Below are 18,280 nucleotides of genomic sequence, written 5' to 3'. Positions count from 1 at the left end.
TTTTCTGTTTAATTCTACCTCCTGAAGCTTTAATAAAAACATGTTCACATTATGCTAGTAAGACAATTTTTTTTTATACCTGTGCTTTGAATTTTGTGTTGATTTTTTCTAATAAAAATCTGCTGTACTACAAGTCCTGTTAATGAGTTTCTTCATTCTGCAAAAATGTGTTTAAAAACTTTAATAGGGCCAGATATGCATTCTGTGTACACCATGCAGTACTTAGTCTATGATAGACTAGTTAATAAACAGAAACATTTATATTCTCCCTTTTCCCCTCAAAACATTTGAAAGAGTTGTTGGGGCTATCTTATTGATAACTTTAGTGATGGAAACATGTCTAAAATTGTATTCTATTAAAGTGCCCATACTATGAAAAAAAAATCTATCCATGCTGTTTTGAGTGAGATACAGGTTTCTGAATGTCCTCTGCCTTCAGTCTCCGGGTAAACTGTTCAAAATCTGCACGGCTTTCTACGTCACTAGCCGAGACAAGGTGGCTAACTATAGCACATGCTAGCCCTAGCACGCAAGCTAGTTCTCAGTGGCAAATCACTGCTACAACACACACTAGTTCCCCATAATATACAAAAAAACTACTTCCATGTCCCTGTTCTGCAGTTACTTCACAAGGGCAAATACAATTTAAATTTGTGAAAGTGACATCTTTCAACTTAATGATAATGAGGCATGACGCGGTTCAGCGGCAAGCAGCGGCTAACGCCAGCCGCCAATCAGAATATAGACGTCCTTTGCGCTGGTTGATCCCGGAGAAACATACGATGTAAACTTTCGTTCCTACCAAAACATTAATTCTGAGGAAAAGCTCATAATCACTGTTGCTAGGTTACCTACCGTTTATGATATAACGTTGTTTGTACATAGGGACCAGTTAACATTACCTGCCAGCCACATCTTCTCTGACGGTCCGCTCACAGTGACGTCCTGCACGGATCACTAGGTTAGTCTGGCGGCTGCTCGCTCTGCCTGCACTCCGCTACGGCTAGCGGCTAATGAGCGAGCTAACTGCTTACAGACACTGCTGCGACCAATTAACAATACAACTTCTGTCATTATATTTGTAATTTATAAAAGGTGTCTAGTGTCAAAGTATTGGCCGAGGCTGCGGTCGTACAAAGAACGCTGTCACAGCGTCAAAGCCTCCCCGTACTTTTTGACAAGCATCCATGGCGAGGCGGCCAGAGCATTTTTGCAGGTCAAGTCGGTGGTGGTGTGTACGTACGGAAAGAGTTATCTAACTGATGTGATCTTACCTAGCTGCTGCGCATGTGTGACTCCCAACAAAGATTGTATAGAAGTAAGCTGTCTCACTCTGTAGTTAAAACAGACCTAAAGAGGGTGAAAAGAGGATCTGCAGCAATGTGCAGTAGACACAAAAATATTGATTTTGTTTTACTATGACACCATGTAAACCTATTCTGGTACAACCTCAAAATAAAATTATGAACATGAAAATTGACATAATATGGGTGCTTTAAGGTGAAGGCAGTTCAGCCTCCTTTCTAACTTATACCACATGAAGTATCTAGTAAATGCACACAGCCGCTTTAGGTGCTGCAGAAAACGTACCCAGTGCTTATGGTGGTGGTGTCTTTTACAGTAAATATGGAGAAAATTCGCAGACATGTCTCCCTCATCTGGTCTCAGTAGGTTATAACTGGGCTTTTATCGTGTAATAAGCTGAAGCCCAACTGGCATTACAAGATGTATTACCTCAATTTATTTCTACTTTTACTTGTTGGCATGCTGAGTAAAATAGGAAATATAGTCATCCTACAACAATGCAGATTTGAGGAACATGCTAAATTGAAACTGTGCATATGCATGTCTATACATTTGGAATTAGTCAATGAAATCACTTACAGCAAAATCACAATAAGCTTCTAAAGAGACATTTTCAGTTCTGAAACGCCACCATGTTTTTATTGAAATTATCAAATGTTATAAGACATTTAACGGAGTTCACCTTAGTGTCCTTCAGACCAAGAAAAACAAAAACGTTTTTCAAAAATGATCCATAAAAACACTCCAATAAGTAACAATTATGACCGCATACATCATTAAATAAATATCTGCGCCTCCTCTGATGTAAAATACACCACTCCCACTTATAAATTAAGGCTGAATGCAGCTTATTCTGACTGCGCAAAAACAATTTCATTTGAATCATTCATGCAATTCTAACTAGAATGCTAAAAAAAAGAAAAAAACTGAGCAGTAACCTAAAACGTCAGTAGAAAAAAGGAAATCATAAAAAAAAGATGACAGTCCAAGACTACAACAAATTTCTATTACCTGCTTTAAGCAAGTCACAAAATATTGCACAAAAGTTAAGGATCGTGACACAAAAATAACGTGAAAATACTTAATCAAAAAGCACTTTTAAGACCCAAATCTGAAGCTTATGATGTGAATATCTTTTTGGAGGGGCAACGGATTAACAAGGGGCATTTATGGAAGTGAAAGGGAATTATTACACGGGGGAAAACAGTTTTCTAAAAGCGAATCCTAAAAAGGTACGGTTGCCAAAAATGACTTGATATTTGTTACTCTTTTAAGTGGTTCCTCTGTTCATTTTGCGGTCAAGATAAATAAAGAACAATTACGACACCAATGATAATGTTCCACCGGTCAACCACCTTGGACAACAAGACAATCTACCGACTTCCTCACAATTAAAAGATGAGCTATGACAAGCCAATTATTGTTTCTAAATGGATGACATAAGTAAACAAAGCCTCAAAAAGACAACATTTTGTAGTGAACAATGTATACTTATTTGTCATGTTGTAAATGGCCCTCCCCAAAAAGCCAGGTAACAAAACGCAGATTTGCTGAGCCAGATGTCAATAAATAAGCCTTTGATTCTACTCAAAACTGCTTGAAAAGACAACTGTATCCAGGTGCCAATGAATTGCTTCAACATGCTAATTGTGTTACTTTTGACAAATGTGCTTCATGAAACTATACACTTCCTTCAAGAGTCTGTGTACAGGTTAAATAATCTCTTCTCTAACAACTTACATTGGTCCGTATATTGTTAACCTGTCTCAGACGTTTAGAAGCCTCCAGTAGAAACACTTTGTAACGGCCTGCTTTTGCTTAACCGAGGATCTTTCATTAACACTGCAGATTTGCTAATAGAAAAATAATAGAACAAAAACAAAACTCCAAAAAATAAATTTAAAAAAATGCAAAGAAAACAAAGAAAACAAACCAAACAAAAAACTTTCAGCAAAAAGAAATAAAATTTAATGGTTTATGCTCAATGTTAAACAACCGAAACAAAAAAGAAAGCAAATATAAACTGAAATCATGAATAAAGGCCATTCATTTCTTTCCAAACTTGAGCTATTGAGATAAGCACTCATCCAAACAAGTTTGTAACTTACATGGTAACAAATGGAAATATATGCCTTAAAAAAAAAAAAAAAAAAATTATTCAAACAAAAATACAAATTAACTCAAAATAAAAGAAAAAAAGAAATCAAACGGCACACTGAGCCAAAGTGATGTTACTCTCAGTCAGCTTAAGATATAACCTTAGTACCTCTTCAACAGAAATCAAGAAAAATAGGTATACAGTTATCTTAAAACTGCTCAGAAAATTCTTGTGTGGTAATAGGATCAAATCTCTCCTTGCCTTTGGTCCATCCTAATTCCCTACTCATTGACTAGGGTTCATATTCTACATGCCTTTTCCTGAATTACAACTTAAAAGACACTTTACACAGGGATAACAAAACAAAAACATTTCCCTCCAGATCTTGTCATGTTTAAAATTGTTAATCTGTTAGGAGGCTGAGTAAAAGTCATTGATTAACATGGAAAAGACTGATAATCATAGTAATCTAAAGCAGATTGGTTAAAAGTGCTTTGCTCTTAGATTGACTTGAGACAGTGAGTGGTATTGTAGATCTGTGTCCACTGGGTGATAATTTAAGGCATCTATTTCTACAACGAGGACACAGTACAGAGAACACCTTTTCCTAAATGAAAACAACCACCGGCAAAATATTGTTCCTCGCCCTCTTTAGACTAAATCATTCACAAACGGGTACAGTTGGAGAACAATTTGCAGGTCTTTCCTTATGCTCCGTATTTTTTAGTGCACGTCTCAGAACCATTGGCGTGTCTCCTTTATCTAGTCCCCACATAAACATGCAACACATAAACTGAATTTTAGTTTTTTAGATAATTTTCACAAAGTTATCTTGGTGGTATGATGGGATTTTTCCCTCTCCATCCCTTCACTAAAAAGTAAAAACTACCAAGTGTCCTCAAGCTCCAAGCATGAGTAGAAAGTTGAAAGAAAAGAAAAAAGATTCAGCCTAGACACTCTTTAGACGAGTACAAAGGTGCAGAAGAGCGAACATGTTGTTTAACATCTGAATACACTAAAACCAAAACAGATGTGCCAGACTTATAAAACTCATACTTCTGCTCGCTGCTGTAAAAGCTGGCGCACGTCATTTCCATTTCTCCTCTACACCCGATTGTTGCCCTCTACTTGTGGCCCTTGCTGGTCTTAAAGGACACTTGCAGTATCTTGTCTCCGAGCCGGTAGCCGTTCAGGCTGGCAATGGCCATGGCTGCCTCCTCGTAGTTTGTCATGGTAACGAAGCCAAAGCCCTTACACTTGTTGGTGTTGAAGTCTCGGATCACCTTGACGTTGGTGACGGCGCCAAAGGGGCCGAACATCTGCCAAAGAATGCTCTCATCGGCGTCCTGGCCCAGGTTGTAGATAAAGATGCACCAGCCGGAGGTGGAGTTTCCAGGAACACTGGCGCTTCCCATGCTGCTCATGTGGTCAACGCCCATGGGGGAGAACCTAGAAATGAGAAGGTTTAGAGTCCTTGTGTTTTTTCAATAACACCAAAACAAAAGAAGTGAAAGTCTACACCACAGTTTCTTTAATAATTTAATGACCCGGTCATTTTTAGCCAACCAATGATTATTTCTATATAGAATTTGTCAATTGTTTTCTACAATTGTTTGGCCTTTAAAATGTCAAGACAAAAATAAAGAAATGTCCTTCACATCACAATTTCCCAAAGGTGACATGCTCAAATGTCTTTATGTCACGCCAACAGTCTAAAACACAAGGATACTCAGTTTACTGTCACAGAAGACTTTGAAAACCAGCCAATCTACACATCTGACAAGCTGGAACTTTTACCAAACTCTGCCAGAGTTTTGGCACACAAAAAACAAGCAGCTCTCTCCTGCTACAAAATCTTGTAGATTTTCAAGGCGACTTGAGTGCAAGATTCGGTCTTCATGTTTTGGATTAGACTGATGTGTTTGCTAATGTTATGAATACTGACTATCTGTTGATAAATGAGGGTTAAGAGGTAGAAGCTATTACCGATTGCTTAGCTATAACAAGTCTAAAAGTGGCAAAGAACAGAGAAATGGCAACCATAATGTACTGGTTCAGAGCAGAATCAGAAACTCATTGACTAATTACAATGCTTGTCCTACACAGTGTATGTAATCGTTCACAACTTCTCTCACCTGAACCGCTGTGCCTGGTGGTGTACGGGCCCTCCGAAGCGTCGGGACTGGTTGTGGTAGAGCTGAGAGATGATCTGTGTGTTCTTCACCTGGTTTGGGTTGGCTGCAAATTTCACTGTGATTGGCTCAGAGGATCCAGGTGGTTTTTGGCCATTCAGGTTTTTGACAGCATCCTCTGCCTCTGCCCGCTTGTCAAACCTGATAAAAGCCACCCCGCGGGATGAGCCTGGGTACAACAGAGCAGCAGGTGACCGCCTATTCAGATAGCAGCAACATAACTAGGCACAATATACTAAAAAGCATTTTTGAGAGTAAGGAAGTCATTCACCTGTCGTACCTGTGGCCTGGTCAACAAGTACACGGGAGTTAATGATGTGGCCAAAACGTGAAAACATGTCCTCCACATCCTTCTGGGTCATGGCCTTTGGCAGGCCGCTGATATACAGGTTGGCATCCTTTATTGTGTCAGAACTGGGTCGTGCGTATGAAACCTAGCAACAGGAAGCAACAATTGCCTGATTAAAACTCCACTGATACACAGATACAAAACAAAGTAACAAAGTAATCAAAATGAATACTTAAATCTATCAATTTCTTGGATTTTCAAAAGCAATAATATCAGATGTTTTTATAAGTTACACTCAACTAATTCCTCTGAATGGCTTTGTTTATTACAAAACAAAACTTTTGGACTATAAAAGAAAACAGAATATAATTATCTGATAAGTGGTTTTAGGTATTAAGTCTTTGGTCAGAGCAAAAATGAGAGGCATAAAAGAGCATTACAGCAACAACAAAACAAAAAAAATCCAACTGATCAAAAAGGTTCTTTCAAAGAACTACATACATGAAATACATCGACTTTGACAGAATGTGTCAAATAAAATAAGTAAAATTTAAATAAAACTCAGACATGTCAGATAGGGCAGTATGTGAGCTGTAAAAGCAGTATCACTTCCTCGGGCTGACATGTTCTAGCTAGTTAGCGGACAGCACAGGAGCCACAGGAGTTACATGACATGACATCTTTGGTTTGAGAATTGTAGAACACCTTATTGCACGTTACCTTGATAGTTTTGGACTGTAGCCTTAGTCCATTCAGTGTACTGATAGCTCTGTCTGCATCACTAGGGTTAAGATAGTTAACAAATCCGTACCCTAAACTGTGGCCTAGAGAAAAAAAAAGGAAAACAATAAAATAAAACAAAAAAAAGTTGTATAGATCAAAAAAATCTGCAAACAAATAAATATTTAAAAAACAAAAACAAATCTTAACATTGCATGCTAGTGTAAACAAACAAACAAACAAAGAGACTACAGGACTGGTTGAAATAAAAACTAATCTATGGTGGTGGAAAAACTGAGCAAACTACAACCCAACTCAAACAAGAAATCAATTTGGAATTTCTTTCAAATAAAAAAATTACATTAGGAAAAAAAGCACTAAGGAGCCAGAAAACAGGCCTTTAGTAGATATCCTGCCAATAAAGGTCTTTTGAAAGTTTCAAGTCATAAAGCTGAACCACCACTGATATATTCAGAGGTTACACAAATCCTTTGCCATCTAAAACATCATCTTGTGTTTAAGCGTCCATCTGGTCTGTCACGGGTCTTATTGCTTCAGAGAGTAGCATACCTGCGACTTTGTCTCGAATCAGCTTGGCAGACTCCACCTCCCCGATGCTGCTGAAGAGGCTCCGCAGCTCGTCCTGTGACATGCTCTGCGGCAGGTAGTTCACTATCAGGTTGGTCTTGGCGTCCTTCCCCTCGTCCCCTCCCATGTGGTCTTCATAACCGTTAGACATGTCATACACCTCCTGCAGGTCGACCAGGTGGGCCGGGAAACACAAAGCAAGGTAAGTATACAGAACATGAGCCCATCATCTGATCGACAGAAGAAAAAAAAAAAAATCGACTAGTCGACTAATTGTAATTTTTCAAGCAAAAAAGCCAAATACGTATCGGTCCACTTCTTTTCTTTTTTTATATACAATAGTAATCTTTATAAATCTTTGCATTTTCGATTGTAGGTGAAATAAAACAACCCATTTGAATATGTCACCTATGGCTCTAGTAATCAACTAGCCTTTTTCACTTTATTAAAGATTTTATAAATAAAACTAGTTCATTAATTGATAAATCATTTAGCAGTTAATCCATAATGGAAATAATCATTAGTTGAAGCACTGCATGGGTCTTTAAATCCTGTTGCTGTACAATTAGATTAAAAAGTATAAGTGCATGCATTCTGAACAGAAAAACTACATTTAATAAGATATCTTTATTAAAAAATCATTCCTACCACTCTTAAAATCAATTTGTCTGTTTGTGGTTAATCTCAGCAGCATTAACTTAATTCATAAAAAATACACAAAATCATAATCAAAAACTTAGGCAACCGGGACCGGAACTTAGTTCCTACTGAACAAACTACTCCAGAGATGGTATTTTTCATAGCCTTTTCCACCTCTGTGTGAGTTGTATATTCATTCATTCCATTAAACTCAAACATCAGTCACAATGATTAAGTGAATACAAAAAAACAGGATCGGTGGATGAAAATTTCAATTGTGCCAAAATATTTTTAAACCATCATTAATCTAATTTACCTAACCTTTATGGTTCTTAAAATGCGATGGAAATGAAAAAAAGTGATTCTTGGAATTTGTTGGCCGTAAAGGGATACGAGTGTCCGTGTAGTGGAATTACAGTTTCAAAGCAACAGAAAACCAAGGGTTAAAAGCCACATAGTGGAAATGAATTATCACAAGCATGTGACTAGATTTAAGTTGCAAATTAGTTTCAGTGTAGTGGTTTACAATACACCAATTTGAAATTTAAACAATGAAAAGCTAGTAGTAAGTAGCTCTCTTAACACCCAATGACCTGCAGCAGAGTCTGATAGCCAGTTGATTTAGTTGGTTTAGTTAATGATGTTAAGTTCCCACAACTAAAGTGGAACCTGCCTTCAAAATACTTTTTACAAAGCTGCTTCTGTGGTGGCAGAAATGGGATCAGGCCTGAAAGGGGGAAACAGTCTGTGGTGAACCTGACAGAGGTCCATTCATGCAAGAAAAGGGTTGTGATTCTGTATTCTGTTGGGCAAGATACAATGTCTGAAAGGATGAATGAGAGTCCTGTATTAAACCAGTAAACATAGGCATAGCTGGTGGGAGCTGGCATGCGGGAGTGTTATGGATTTATCTTAATGTCGTGTTACTTCAAATATCAAACCAGCAAGTAAAGAGATCACTGTGTACAGTCGTGACATCCTTCACAAATTTAAAATGAGTAATTTTAAATGGGAAGTACAATTTTATATTGAGTCAACCAAATGTTTTGCTACCATATAACAGGATTTTAGCATTAAAGTCTTTGTCAACAACACTTAGTTGATAAGGTCACAAACCACAGAGCTGTTTGAAATGGGAGCCAAGACCTTATACTCACTTTTAAGTACTTAATGTGTCCTCGACGAACTGCCATGAAGACACTTCACTGCTCCTGTGGCTGAAAATAAAAAAATAAAACAACTTGGTTTATGTGGCAGTGATGGAGCAAACTGCCTAAAGATGATGATATTAAGAGCTTCTACACTTAAAGTCCCACATGGTTCCTAACTCTTTGAGGGGCCATATAAAAAAAGTTGTGCAAATAGCCCAGATCACCAGATCAGCTTTTAAAAGGCTCTTTCAGTTGAATTGGGCCTTTATGTTTTAAGTTCCAGTTTGGTGTAGTTTACTACTGCCTTACTTCGCTAGCATCAATTTGTTTAGCCGTGTGTATTATTTGACGCTTACATCATTTACTGCATCTTGCTGAGTGACCAGAGGCTTGAGAACTTGTCATTTACCATTTTACGGCAGTTATGACATATGTGTATCATGAAATTAGCCAGCATGTAACCTGGCAGCTAGGGCTGGTTTATATGATGTGCAGTATTGAGTTTTCTGGATGTAAGCTCTAGCCAGGTCAGCTACACAAGGACGTTAGTCGTCCGTGATGGTCAAATTGTAAAAATAATAAAGGAGACATTGTTGGATATTGGCAACCTGGGCTAATTTAATGGAAACAAAAAGAGTAAACCGAAGATGCACGTTAACATAAATTATCCCAGACGCGAATAAAGGCAGTATATTTCGGTATTATACTTAGATACAGTATTGAGTAAATATCACCAGTCCTTCTAGTGGAAAACCAATCAAGTGTGCCAGTATTTTTGATTAGCTAAGTTATCGAGTGGAAAGAGGCGTGTCGGATTGGAGCTGTGGCATGAGGGGGAATATTAATTTAGATTATAGATGTATGGTATCCCTTCAGAATGTGGGTGGGATATTTTCTCAAGTGCTTCACAGTGCTGGGGCGACATTGCATTCATGTAACAGTCACAAATCACTGTAGAAACAACATAACGTTGTCTTCTGCAACCACAAACTACGTTTTAAACGTCCATTTTTGTTTTTATTACCGGTCCAGAAAACAGCAACTCGCGGAATGATCTTTAACTCTGGAAACATGCAGAGGCCTGATTCGCGTTGATGTCACTAGCTAGCATTAGCACGTTAGCCAGCTGCATGCTCACTCCCTCACTCTGGTGAGAAGGGCAAACATGTGTCCCACAAGAATCGACAAAAACAGGGAACACTATAAGGCTACTTGTCTACACTTCATTGCATACACTTGAACATCCTCACATTACGTAGCTAGCTAAAAGGGTATACATTAGGTGGCGGTGTCTGTGCAGGTTAGCTAACTTAAAGCATCGTGACCCTATTTTGGAGAGCGTCGGATGAAAGCATTTCTGTCCCCGCGCCTAAACCCCAGCGGCCTGCTAACAGGCCACGGAGGCTTGCTTTAGCCACCATTAGCTAAATGACGGCTCCAAGGCCCGCGAGAGCGGCATGGCAGCCATTCGCATTTGACTAACCTGCACACATTGAAATATCAGAGCATACATCTGAGAAGCTTCTGCTAACATTTCTCAACATTTTACGCATTACCAGCTGTTGGGGGTAGTTGTTGTTTCTGCCCTCGTCTCCTATTTTTTGTTTTCTTAGCGACGTTCACTTCCCTCCAAGTCAGCCTTACGTAGTGAAGAAAGCGAGGAAGAAGGAGCTAACGTTACGTGGTAAAGCCCACCACGCCCACTCGCGCCCGGCCACGCCTCTGCAGTAGAGACAGCGTGGTCAACATCCATCCACATCAACCATCAACATGCAGTCCTAAAATAGAGCTAAACGGTGTGTTGCTGTCAGATTTCATTCAGAAATTGAGGATACATATGACACCAAAAGAACATGCTATTAGATTTCAAACAATTGCATAGACCCTTTGTCTTTGTCAGTTTGTAAGGAATTGTAATCTCATGGAGAACAATGTTAGCTCTATGAGCATTGTATTGGAAATATTAATACTTAGGGTTAATTGGAATAGGCTAAACCATGCAGTAGCCTAAGAGACACATACGATATACTACTATCTTACATTTAATTATGCTGTTGGTCTTCTGAACCTGGTGTTGTGGGCTTACAGTGGGAAAATGCCTGCAGTAGAGTTTACCTCGATGTTCTCTTTGGTTTGTGTTCTCTATAAGAAAGAAAGAAAGAAAGAAAGAAAGAAACATAGACTAGACCTACTCACCTTAATGACTTTTCCGAATTGTATTAGAATTGCTTAGAAATATACTCTGAACAAACTATAATCTATGATCACATAGCCTACTGTAGTTTTTGTATCTGTGAATTGGGGATCAATAAAACAGATTAAAATCTAAAAATTAAATTAAATTAAATGTATGTCTTTGGCAAGAATTGCATTGCCTAAATAAAATGTAAAACGGTCAAGATGAAACGTCAGCTGAAAACCAATAAACAGGAACATATATTTATTTTATTTTTTTCAGGCTGCACTAATCAGTTTGAAAGTATTTTAATTATTTGGTTCAAATGGACATTATGATAAAAGATGCAGAGATGCTCTAATTTTAGAGACAAGGCAGAGAGTGGATTTATAGAATGGGACATGAAATGTAGGTGGTACATACATAACTAGTATTCAGATCATAAATCATGCAATGCAAGTGTGATCAACAGCACAGTGCATTAAACATTTGGTTTATTGTCCCTTGTGTCAATTTCAGACAAACAACAATAATTACACATAGAGACAGTAAAAAAAAGGGCTCTGGATACAATAACACACCAACAACCAAAAATCAAGAACAACACAATGTAACCTTATAGAGTCATAATTTCAGATATTATGATTTGTTTGCTATACTGTGTGGTATGAAACATATCTAGGCACAATATAGGCAAAAAAGCTTGTCTTCAACCTGATGGCAAGTCATATTCACTAAACAGAAGATGTTATACTTCACTGAGAATTATTTAGCCTTTTATTTCTACTCTGAAAGACTATATGGCGGTACTATATAGGGGTGGCAGTAGCTCAGTCCATAGGGAGTTGGGTTGGGAACCGGAGGGTCACTGGTTCAAATCCCCGTATGGACCCAAAAAGTTGGGAGCGTGGATTGGTGGCTGGAGAGATGCCAGTTCACCTCCTGGGCACTGCTAGGTGCTCTTGAGCAAGGCACCGTACCCCCCCGACCGCTCAGGGCGCTGGTTCAGCTGGCAGCCCACTCACTCTGACATCTCTCCATGTATAGTGCATGTATAGGTCCTGAGCATGTGTGTGTATTTCAGGCCTGTGTGTGAGTACTAACAAAAAGTGTGTACACAGAGTGTAGTGCAGTAATTTCCCCATTGGGGACTAATAAACAAATTATCTTTTATCTTATCTTTTATATGACACTGTTGAGTCTACCAACATAGACTGAATGGTGCAACTGTATATTTAAAACTATAAACAGTTTTCCATAAACTATCCATCGTCATCTTTTTGTTGTCAGTAATAGCAAAATATATTTTACCACTTTTATGTCACCTTTTGTAGCATAATGGAGTAAATCTGTTTTAATCAGCAGTGGTGGGGCAGGTAAGAGGTCCGCAGCTCCGGAATAATTATTCTAACAATCCCAATACTAATTTTATGCACATTTACACAATATGATATGATATACTTTGAAGAATTGTGCAAAGTACAATGCTGTCCCATCCATCACTGTGTCTTTTAGTCCAGTACTTGATAATCCTTAACTGGTTGGCGTTTCATTAGCTGTGCCATCGTCAGAAATAAAACAACCTGCACGATAAGAGGACAGAAAGGAGAATAGGTTAACAGCCAAATTAAACAATGCGCTATAATAACCGGCTAAAACTTAACAGACATATTTTCCCACAGGCATCTATCCACCAATTTCAACAGCTCCTCTCAGCTCTACAGAGATTGTTTGTGTTTTCAGCTCATATAATTGGTTTTAGAGCACCCAAACTTCACTCTCATTGCTCTCATCACCCTATTTCAAACAAAATGCCGCTGTTTTCAGCAAAAGAGCTATTTAATCATTATTAAATAGCCAAAGTATGCTAACTGGCTAACACCAAATGGCAGACAGACACAGTAAGGGACTAGCTGGTCTACATTTAGCAGCTAAAGAAACAGACATTTCCCTCAGGAGTGGGAGGAAACCAAAACAGAGCAAAAAAAGAGTGAATTTTGGACTTCAATGCACTTGGTGGTCAGAAATAGGACACGTTAATGCTAGTGTTGCTATGTATAGTCTGGGTGTGTAAATAGGCCACTGTTTGCTAACATGTTCACCATAACAACTTATAAGGTTATAATTAGTGAAGGCCAAAATAAAATAAAATAATCAATTATTGCACCTTTAAGGAACTATTACAGCAAATAATCTTCTATATAGGTATTTCATTTTTCAATTAGGGTGTGTTTTTTTATTACATGCAATAAACAGTCATAAAGTGTTCTTTTCATGCAGTACCTCCACTAGAAAAACCAGCGGGGAGCCCCAGATGAGAAAACTCAACACAAACTGTAATCGCATCTCCAGCTTCACCTGGCAGCCCTGAAAAAGAGACAAATTCAAAAAGAAAAACTGGGAGGTCCAAACCGACATTCTTTTTGTTTTTATTTTAATGAGTGTTGAATTTATCTGAATGCAAATGTCTACCTGTGCATTAAGCTGCCATGGCTGGTCCACAGCGCCAGTGCAGGAGGGGAAAGTAGAGTTGCAGCAACTGTGAGGAACGCAGAGGCCTCCAGTGCGGTTAAACCAGGAGGTTTCCAGCCAGTCCCTGTAGTCTTCGACACCGCAACACTGCAGCTAACGGGAATCAAAAGACAAAATTTCCTAGCACTTCCAAAATAACTTGAACATTATTGGCACGATTTGGGTTTAATTTTTTTCAGTAGACAAAACGCCTTTGACGGCTCCCTTAATTAATGAATAGAGATTCTAGGCCTGAGGTTTACAGGGATTTTTTGGGCCAACTAATACAGCTGAGAGTAGCTAGAGACACCTATCACGCAAGACAAATACTTTCCGAACATTTGCCATTAACAAAAAATTGTAGATTTTCAATTTTCAGTTGTATGACTGCCAAAATAGAGAATCAAGTAATGACAAAGAAGTCAATAAACACAATACAGTTCACATTGTGTTAAAGCTATTAAGAGATAGAGTGTGTGTGAGTGTGTGTGTGTGTGTGTGTGTGTGTGTGTGTGTGTGTGTACACATGTGTGTCCGGGTGTGTGTCCCCTGCTCTGTTCATTCTGTATGCCTACTTTTACTTTCTTCCTGCGACAAAACATGCACCCATGCACTCTTGTATCATGTTACATATAGGACAATGCATTCGTACACAACAAATGGAAGTGATTTCTTCTACTTGTAGCTCTGTTTTTATGTGATTAGAGGAAGTGTAACCCAAGTCACTTGAATACTAGTCTAGCCAGACCTGCCTCCAAAGTGCTGTGTAAGCACTGGAGTATGGTCAAGCAACACAGCCTATCTATTCTGGGATAGGGGAAAAATGCTCTGGCTTGTTTGCGTTTTTTTTTTTTTAAACCAATCATAACTGTCTTATTCCAGATAGTAGAGAAAACAAGAGAGGAGGGCACATGAGAGACACTGGATTTCAGGCTTTATCCCTGTAACGTTAATCTTTTTAGCCAGAATACTGGCTTCAACACTCAGCTACAGTTGTTGATGGTATTCAAGACCCTGCTAAAGCCAATTACTATAATGGTATATGATTCAAGTACATGCCACTGCATAGTAGACATTTTAAGATATTATATCATTATTACACATTCAGCATACCAAAAACATGCTTGGGGTATTGGATGCCTACATGACCCAATTCCCATGAGTTATGAACTACACACACCTCTTCTTGTGCAGCATCCACAGTTCGAGAGTTGAGGTCCTGGCTGCTGCCTGTGTAGTTCTGAAAGACTCCCCTTAGAGGCGCTGTCTCTGACTCCAGCTAAACAAAAAATGCAACGTACTCAACAAATGCTCTGCAGTATCACAAAAGCATGAGTGTCCAGTGAACATTCATTTTAGAGTAAATTTTTGTTACCTTTGTAGAGTGAAAATAAGCCAACGCTGAAGTCGTACTTTCCAGGCAAAAGACCCAAACGAGCAGATAGACAAACTGGAGAAGAAAACACCTTTTTATGTACAGTCAGAACACTGATGCAAGTACAGATACTCCCATTAAACACACACACACACACACACACACACACACAACCTTACCAATCCCTGCAGAAAGATGGAATCTCTGAAGCTCAGCCAGAAGCCGAGGCAGGCACTGACCAATAGGAACGCAGCGCTGACGAGAGCAAGGAATGCTGGCAGAGGGATGTAGCTGTGAGTCAGAAATAAGCTGCTCTGTTTGTAGTTCATCAGCAGGTAGACGCCACTCAGGCCCACCACCAGCCCCACTACCTAGTTAATTAATGAAAAGATCAGAAAAGGACAGATTTTTCCTATATGCCTTCATGACATCAACACCTTTAGGCTCTCAATGACCGCTCATCAGCCCCTCCTCCCTTTTAAACTATTTATCACTTAAAAATGTTAGCAGGACAGAAAAGAAAGAAAAACAAACCCTCTTTTGACAATTTGGGAAATATCAATACCACACTTATCAACCATCAAAAGTCCAATTGCTTTTATGTGTACACATATACATTTAATATGAAGGCCAACAAAGCTGGTGGTGATTCTTAATTTCTTGCTGTAAGGGTAATATTTAAAGTATCTGCTGATGGTTTTGCATATTATTGGAAATTGAATAAAAAGAAAGGGGGACAGTAGACAGAAGGAGATCTTAAGATTTACATTTTGTACAGATAAGGCTAATCCTCTTAAAATTAAAATAAATCTCACACAAAAACTCCCATTCTTCCATTATTACAAAACAACTCAGTTACATGACCGCCAAAATAGAGAATCAAGTAACAAAGAAGTCGACAATACAGTTCACATTGTGTTAAAGCTCTCATAGAAAGAGAGTGGGTGTGTGTGTGTGTGTGTGTGTGTGTGTGTGTGTGTGTGTGTGTGTGTGTGTGTGTGTGTGTGTGTGTGTCCAGGTGTGTGTGCCCTGCTTTGTTCATTCTGTATGCCTACTTCTACTTTGCTCCTGCCTCAAACCCTGCACCCATGCACTCTTGTCATGTGACATATGGGACAATGCATTTTTACACAACAAATGGAAGCGATTTATTCTACTTGTAGCTCTGTTTGTATATGATCCAAAACAAAAGTAAATAAATGGCAACTTCATTAATAAATATATAGCCTTATGCCAGATATAATTAGTAATGTTTAGTGGCATAATACAAAAACAATGGGTAGGCCTACAAGATGAGGAAGAGATGGTTTACATACCCCCAGAAGTTGACACGTCAACTGTAGTATAGTTTTTAACGCTTTCCTTCTCTGGTCGCTCATTTTCAGACTTTAAGAGCCGCGAAGAGCGAGCGAGCAGGTGTAGGCCTCAAATGACGCAAACTGCTGATGTGCGCTAACATGAAGATGGCGCAACCATCGCTGATTCATGAAACCTATAAAGGAAAATAAGTATCCTACAATCCATTTAATGAAGCGGGGAAGGGTATGATACACGTGATTTATTTTATAACGCTGTTGACAAGACCAACTTTCCTTCCGCGATGGTCAAAGATCAACTTCCCCAAAGAACGCGGAAACATGTCTGCGGTTTTACAACCTCTTTCGTTTTACAGTGAAAATGGTTAGATGTAGATTCAGCCTGTTTGGTGACTCCAAGGAAGAAGAGTAGACCCTGACATCCTCTGATGCTTCATATTATCCGAATTAACTAAAAAGTAGTTGAACCTACATCAGGTTAGAGGCCACTGGGTGCGCTTTTGTGAGACGGTAATGAAACTCTCAAAAATACCTATTTGCAATCCCACATCTGGTCAACACTGCCCTCTTGCGATTTTAAGCGTAACAACTAAAGAAACAGGCCCATTTAGTTCATTTATTTAACCCTCATGTTGTCCTTGGGTCAAATTTGACCTGTATTCGGTTAAAAAAAATGTTGTCACAAAAAGTGGGCCATCGAAATAAGAACATGAAAATGTCAACACTAAAAATATCAAAGAACTTGGAAAAAACATAAATGTCGGAAAAAGCGATAATACTGTTGAAAAAAACGTGACCAAAATGTTTTTTTTTCATGGTTGACTGAAAGACAACACAAGGGTTAAGTAAAAAGCCAATCCACAATGTCAAAATACTCCAAGTAAAAGTCCTGCAAATCAAAAGTAACTGCAGAATTACCCATCATTATCATCCTAGTTGTTAGTAACATGTTATCTAAGCTGACCATGGTTAAGCAAAGTGAACTAGGATTTACTTTATATATGGTTGGATGTGGATATGGATATTAGCCTATGTTGTAAACCAATGATAATTTGTATGTGCAAAAAGTATAATGTGTCTTAATGCATTGTGGAGTGATACTTGAGGGCAGCCATTTTCCAAACCTTTCATGAAAATCAGAACCCAGATGCTGTTCTTGGGGATTTTAAACCCCAAGGAGCATCCAACATGTTATGCTTTAATGTCCATTTAAAAATGGGGTCCTAAACCAGATAGCCTACTATCGCCTGCTGCCACAGTCCTGCTTCACCTGAGATACATTCTGTCATGATTTGATATTATCAACAAAATATAGTTGAACTGAATATTATATTGCAGTTGTTTTAGGAGGTTTGATGTGTTTTATTTTCTTCTTGGTGGGGTTACTGTCAGCTCTGTGTTCAGTGGTCTGTGTCAGAGTCTCTTCCTCTTCAGCAGCTGCAATCGGTTCCTGCTGTAACAGCTCAGAGTCTCTGCAGTCTGACTGAGGGAGGTATTTGTACGACGACAAATCACTGTGTGAACACTCCACCACTGTGAGCACTCTGACAGTAATAAACTGCTGCATCTTCAGCCTTGACTCCACTGATGGTCAAAGTGAAGTCAGAGCTGCTTCCACTGCCACTAAACCGAGCTGGTGTTCCTGAATGTCTGATGCTGACATGTCTTATTAGGAGCTTTGGAGTCTGTCCAGATTTCTGTTGATACCAGAACATACATTGACCAAAACCACACCCTCCAACAGCTTGGCTGGTTTTACAGGTGAGAGTGACAGTGGATCCTGGCGTAGATGTCACTACTGGAGGCTGAGTCACAGTCACCTGACCGCTGCATCCTGCAGACAAAAACCAATCATTCATTTATCAGCAGAAATAAAAGAGAGAAAAGGCAGCACATGATGTTTGAAGTGTTGCTGAGTGA

General features: G+C 38.9%; 3 protein-coding genes across 12 annotated transcripts in view; all 3 read right to left on the bottom strand.

Moving 5' to 3' along the window:
- The window catches only part of igl4v8 (immunoglobulin light 4 variable 8), a 43,241-nt gene that overhangs the window by 20,059 nt on the left and 4,902 nt on the right, over positions 1 to 18,280 (bottom strand). Inside the window, exon 2 of one of the 4 annotated variants that reach the window (XM_034858439.1) lies at positions 17,881 to 18,194. The exons of 2 other annotated variants lie outside the window; for them this stretch is intronic. In XM_034858439.1, the coding sequence (XP_034714330.1) occupies positions 17,881 to 18,194 (314 nt within the window). Of the gene's footprint in view, positions 1 to 17,880; positions 18,260 to 18,280 lie in introns of those variants that run through there. One more of the 4 variants, XM_034858437.1, reaches the window with a different exon arrangement.
- elavl1a (ELAV like RNA binding protein 1a) lies at positions 4,130 to 10,752 on the bottom strand. Of its 7 annotated transcripts, none has more exons than XM_034858426.1 (7): positions 10,539 to 10,752; positions 8,989 to 9,048; positions 7,175 to 7,367; positions 6,605 to 6,708; positions 5,867 to 6,029; positions 5,539 to 5,764; positions 4,130 to 4,852 (listed from the first exon to the last, which is right to left on the bottom strand). In XM_034858426.1, exons 2-7 carry the CDS (start codon positions 9,022 to 9,024, stop codon positions 4,528 to 4,530), a joined length of 1,047 nt encoding a protein of 348 aa, XP_034714317.1. In that variant the 5' UTR covers positions 9,025 to 9,048; positions 10,539 to 10,752; the 3' UTR covers positions 4,130 to 4,527. The 7 variants fall into 7 exon arrangements, with proteins under 7 accessions (XP_034714317.1, XP_034714318.1, XP_034714320.1 ...); XM_034858427.1 differs by having other exon boundaries at positions 5,876 to 6,029; XM_034858429.1 differs by having other exon boundaries at positions 7,175 to 7,355.
- On the bottom strand, positions 12,346 to 16,597 carry tspan37 (tetraspanin 37). Its single transcript, XM_034858434.1, has 7 exons — positions 16,361 to 16,597; positions 15,224 to 15,415; positions 15,045 to 15,119; positions 14,850 to 14,948; positions 13,631 to 13,783; positions 13,442 to 13,525; positions 12,346 to 12,741 (listed from the first exon to the last, which is right to left on the bottom strand). Exons 1-7 carry the CDS (start codon positions 16,421 to 16,423, stop codon positions 12,670 to 12,672), a joined length of 738 nt encoding a protein of 245 aa, XP_034714325.1. The 5' UTR covers positions 16,424 to 16,597; the 3' UTR covers positions 12,346 to 12,669.

The sequence above is a fragment of the Etheostoma cragini genome, chromosome 20 (assembly GCF_013103735.1).
Source record: "Etheostoma cragini isolate CJK2018 chromosome 20, CSU_Ecrag_1.0, whole genome shotgun sequence".
Classification (NCBI taxonomy): domain Eukaryota; kingdom Metazoa; phylum Chordata; class Actinopteri; order Perciformes; family Percidae; genus Etheostoma; species Etheostoma cragini.
This window is presented reverse-complemented; position numbering and strand designations above follow the sequence as displayed.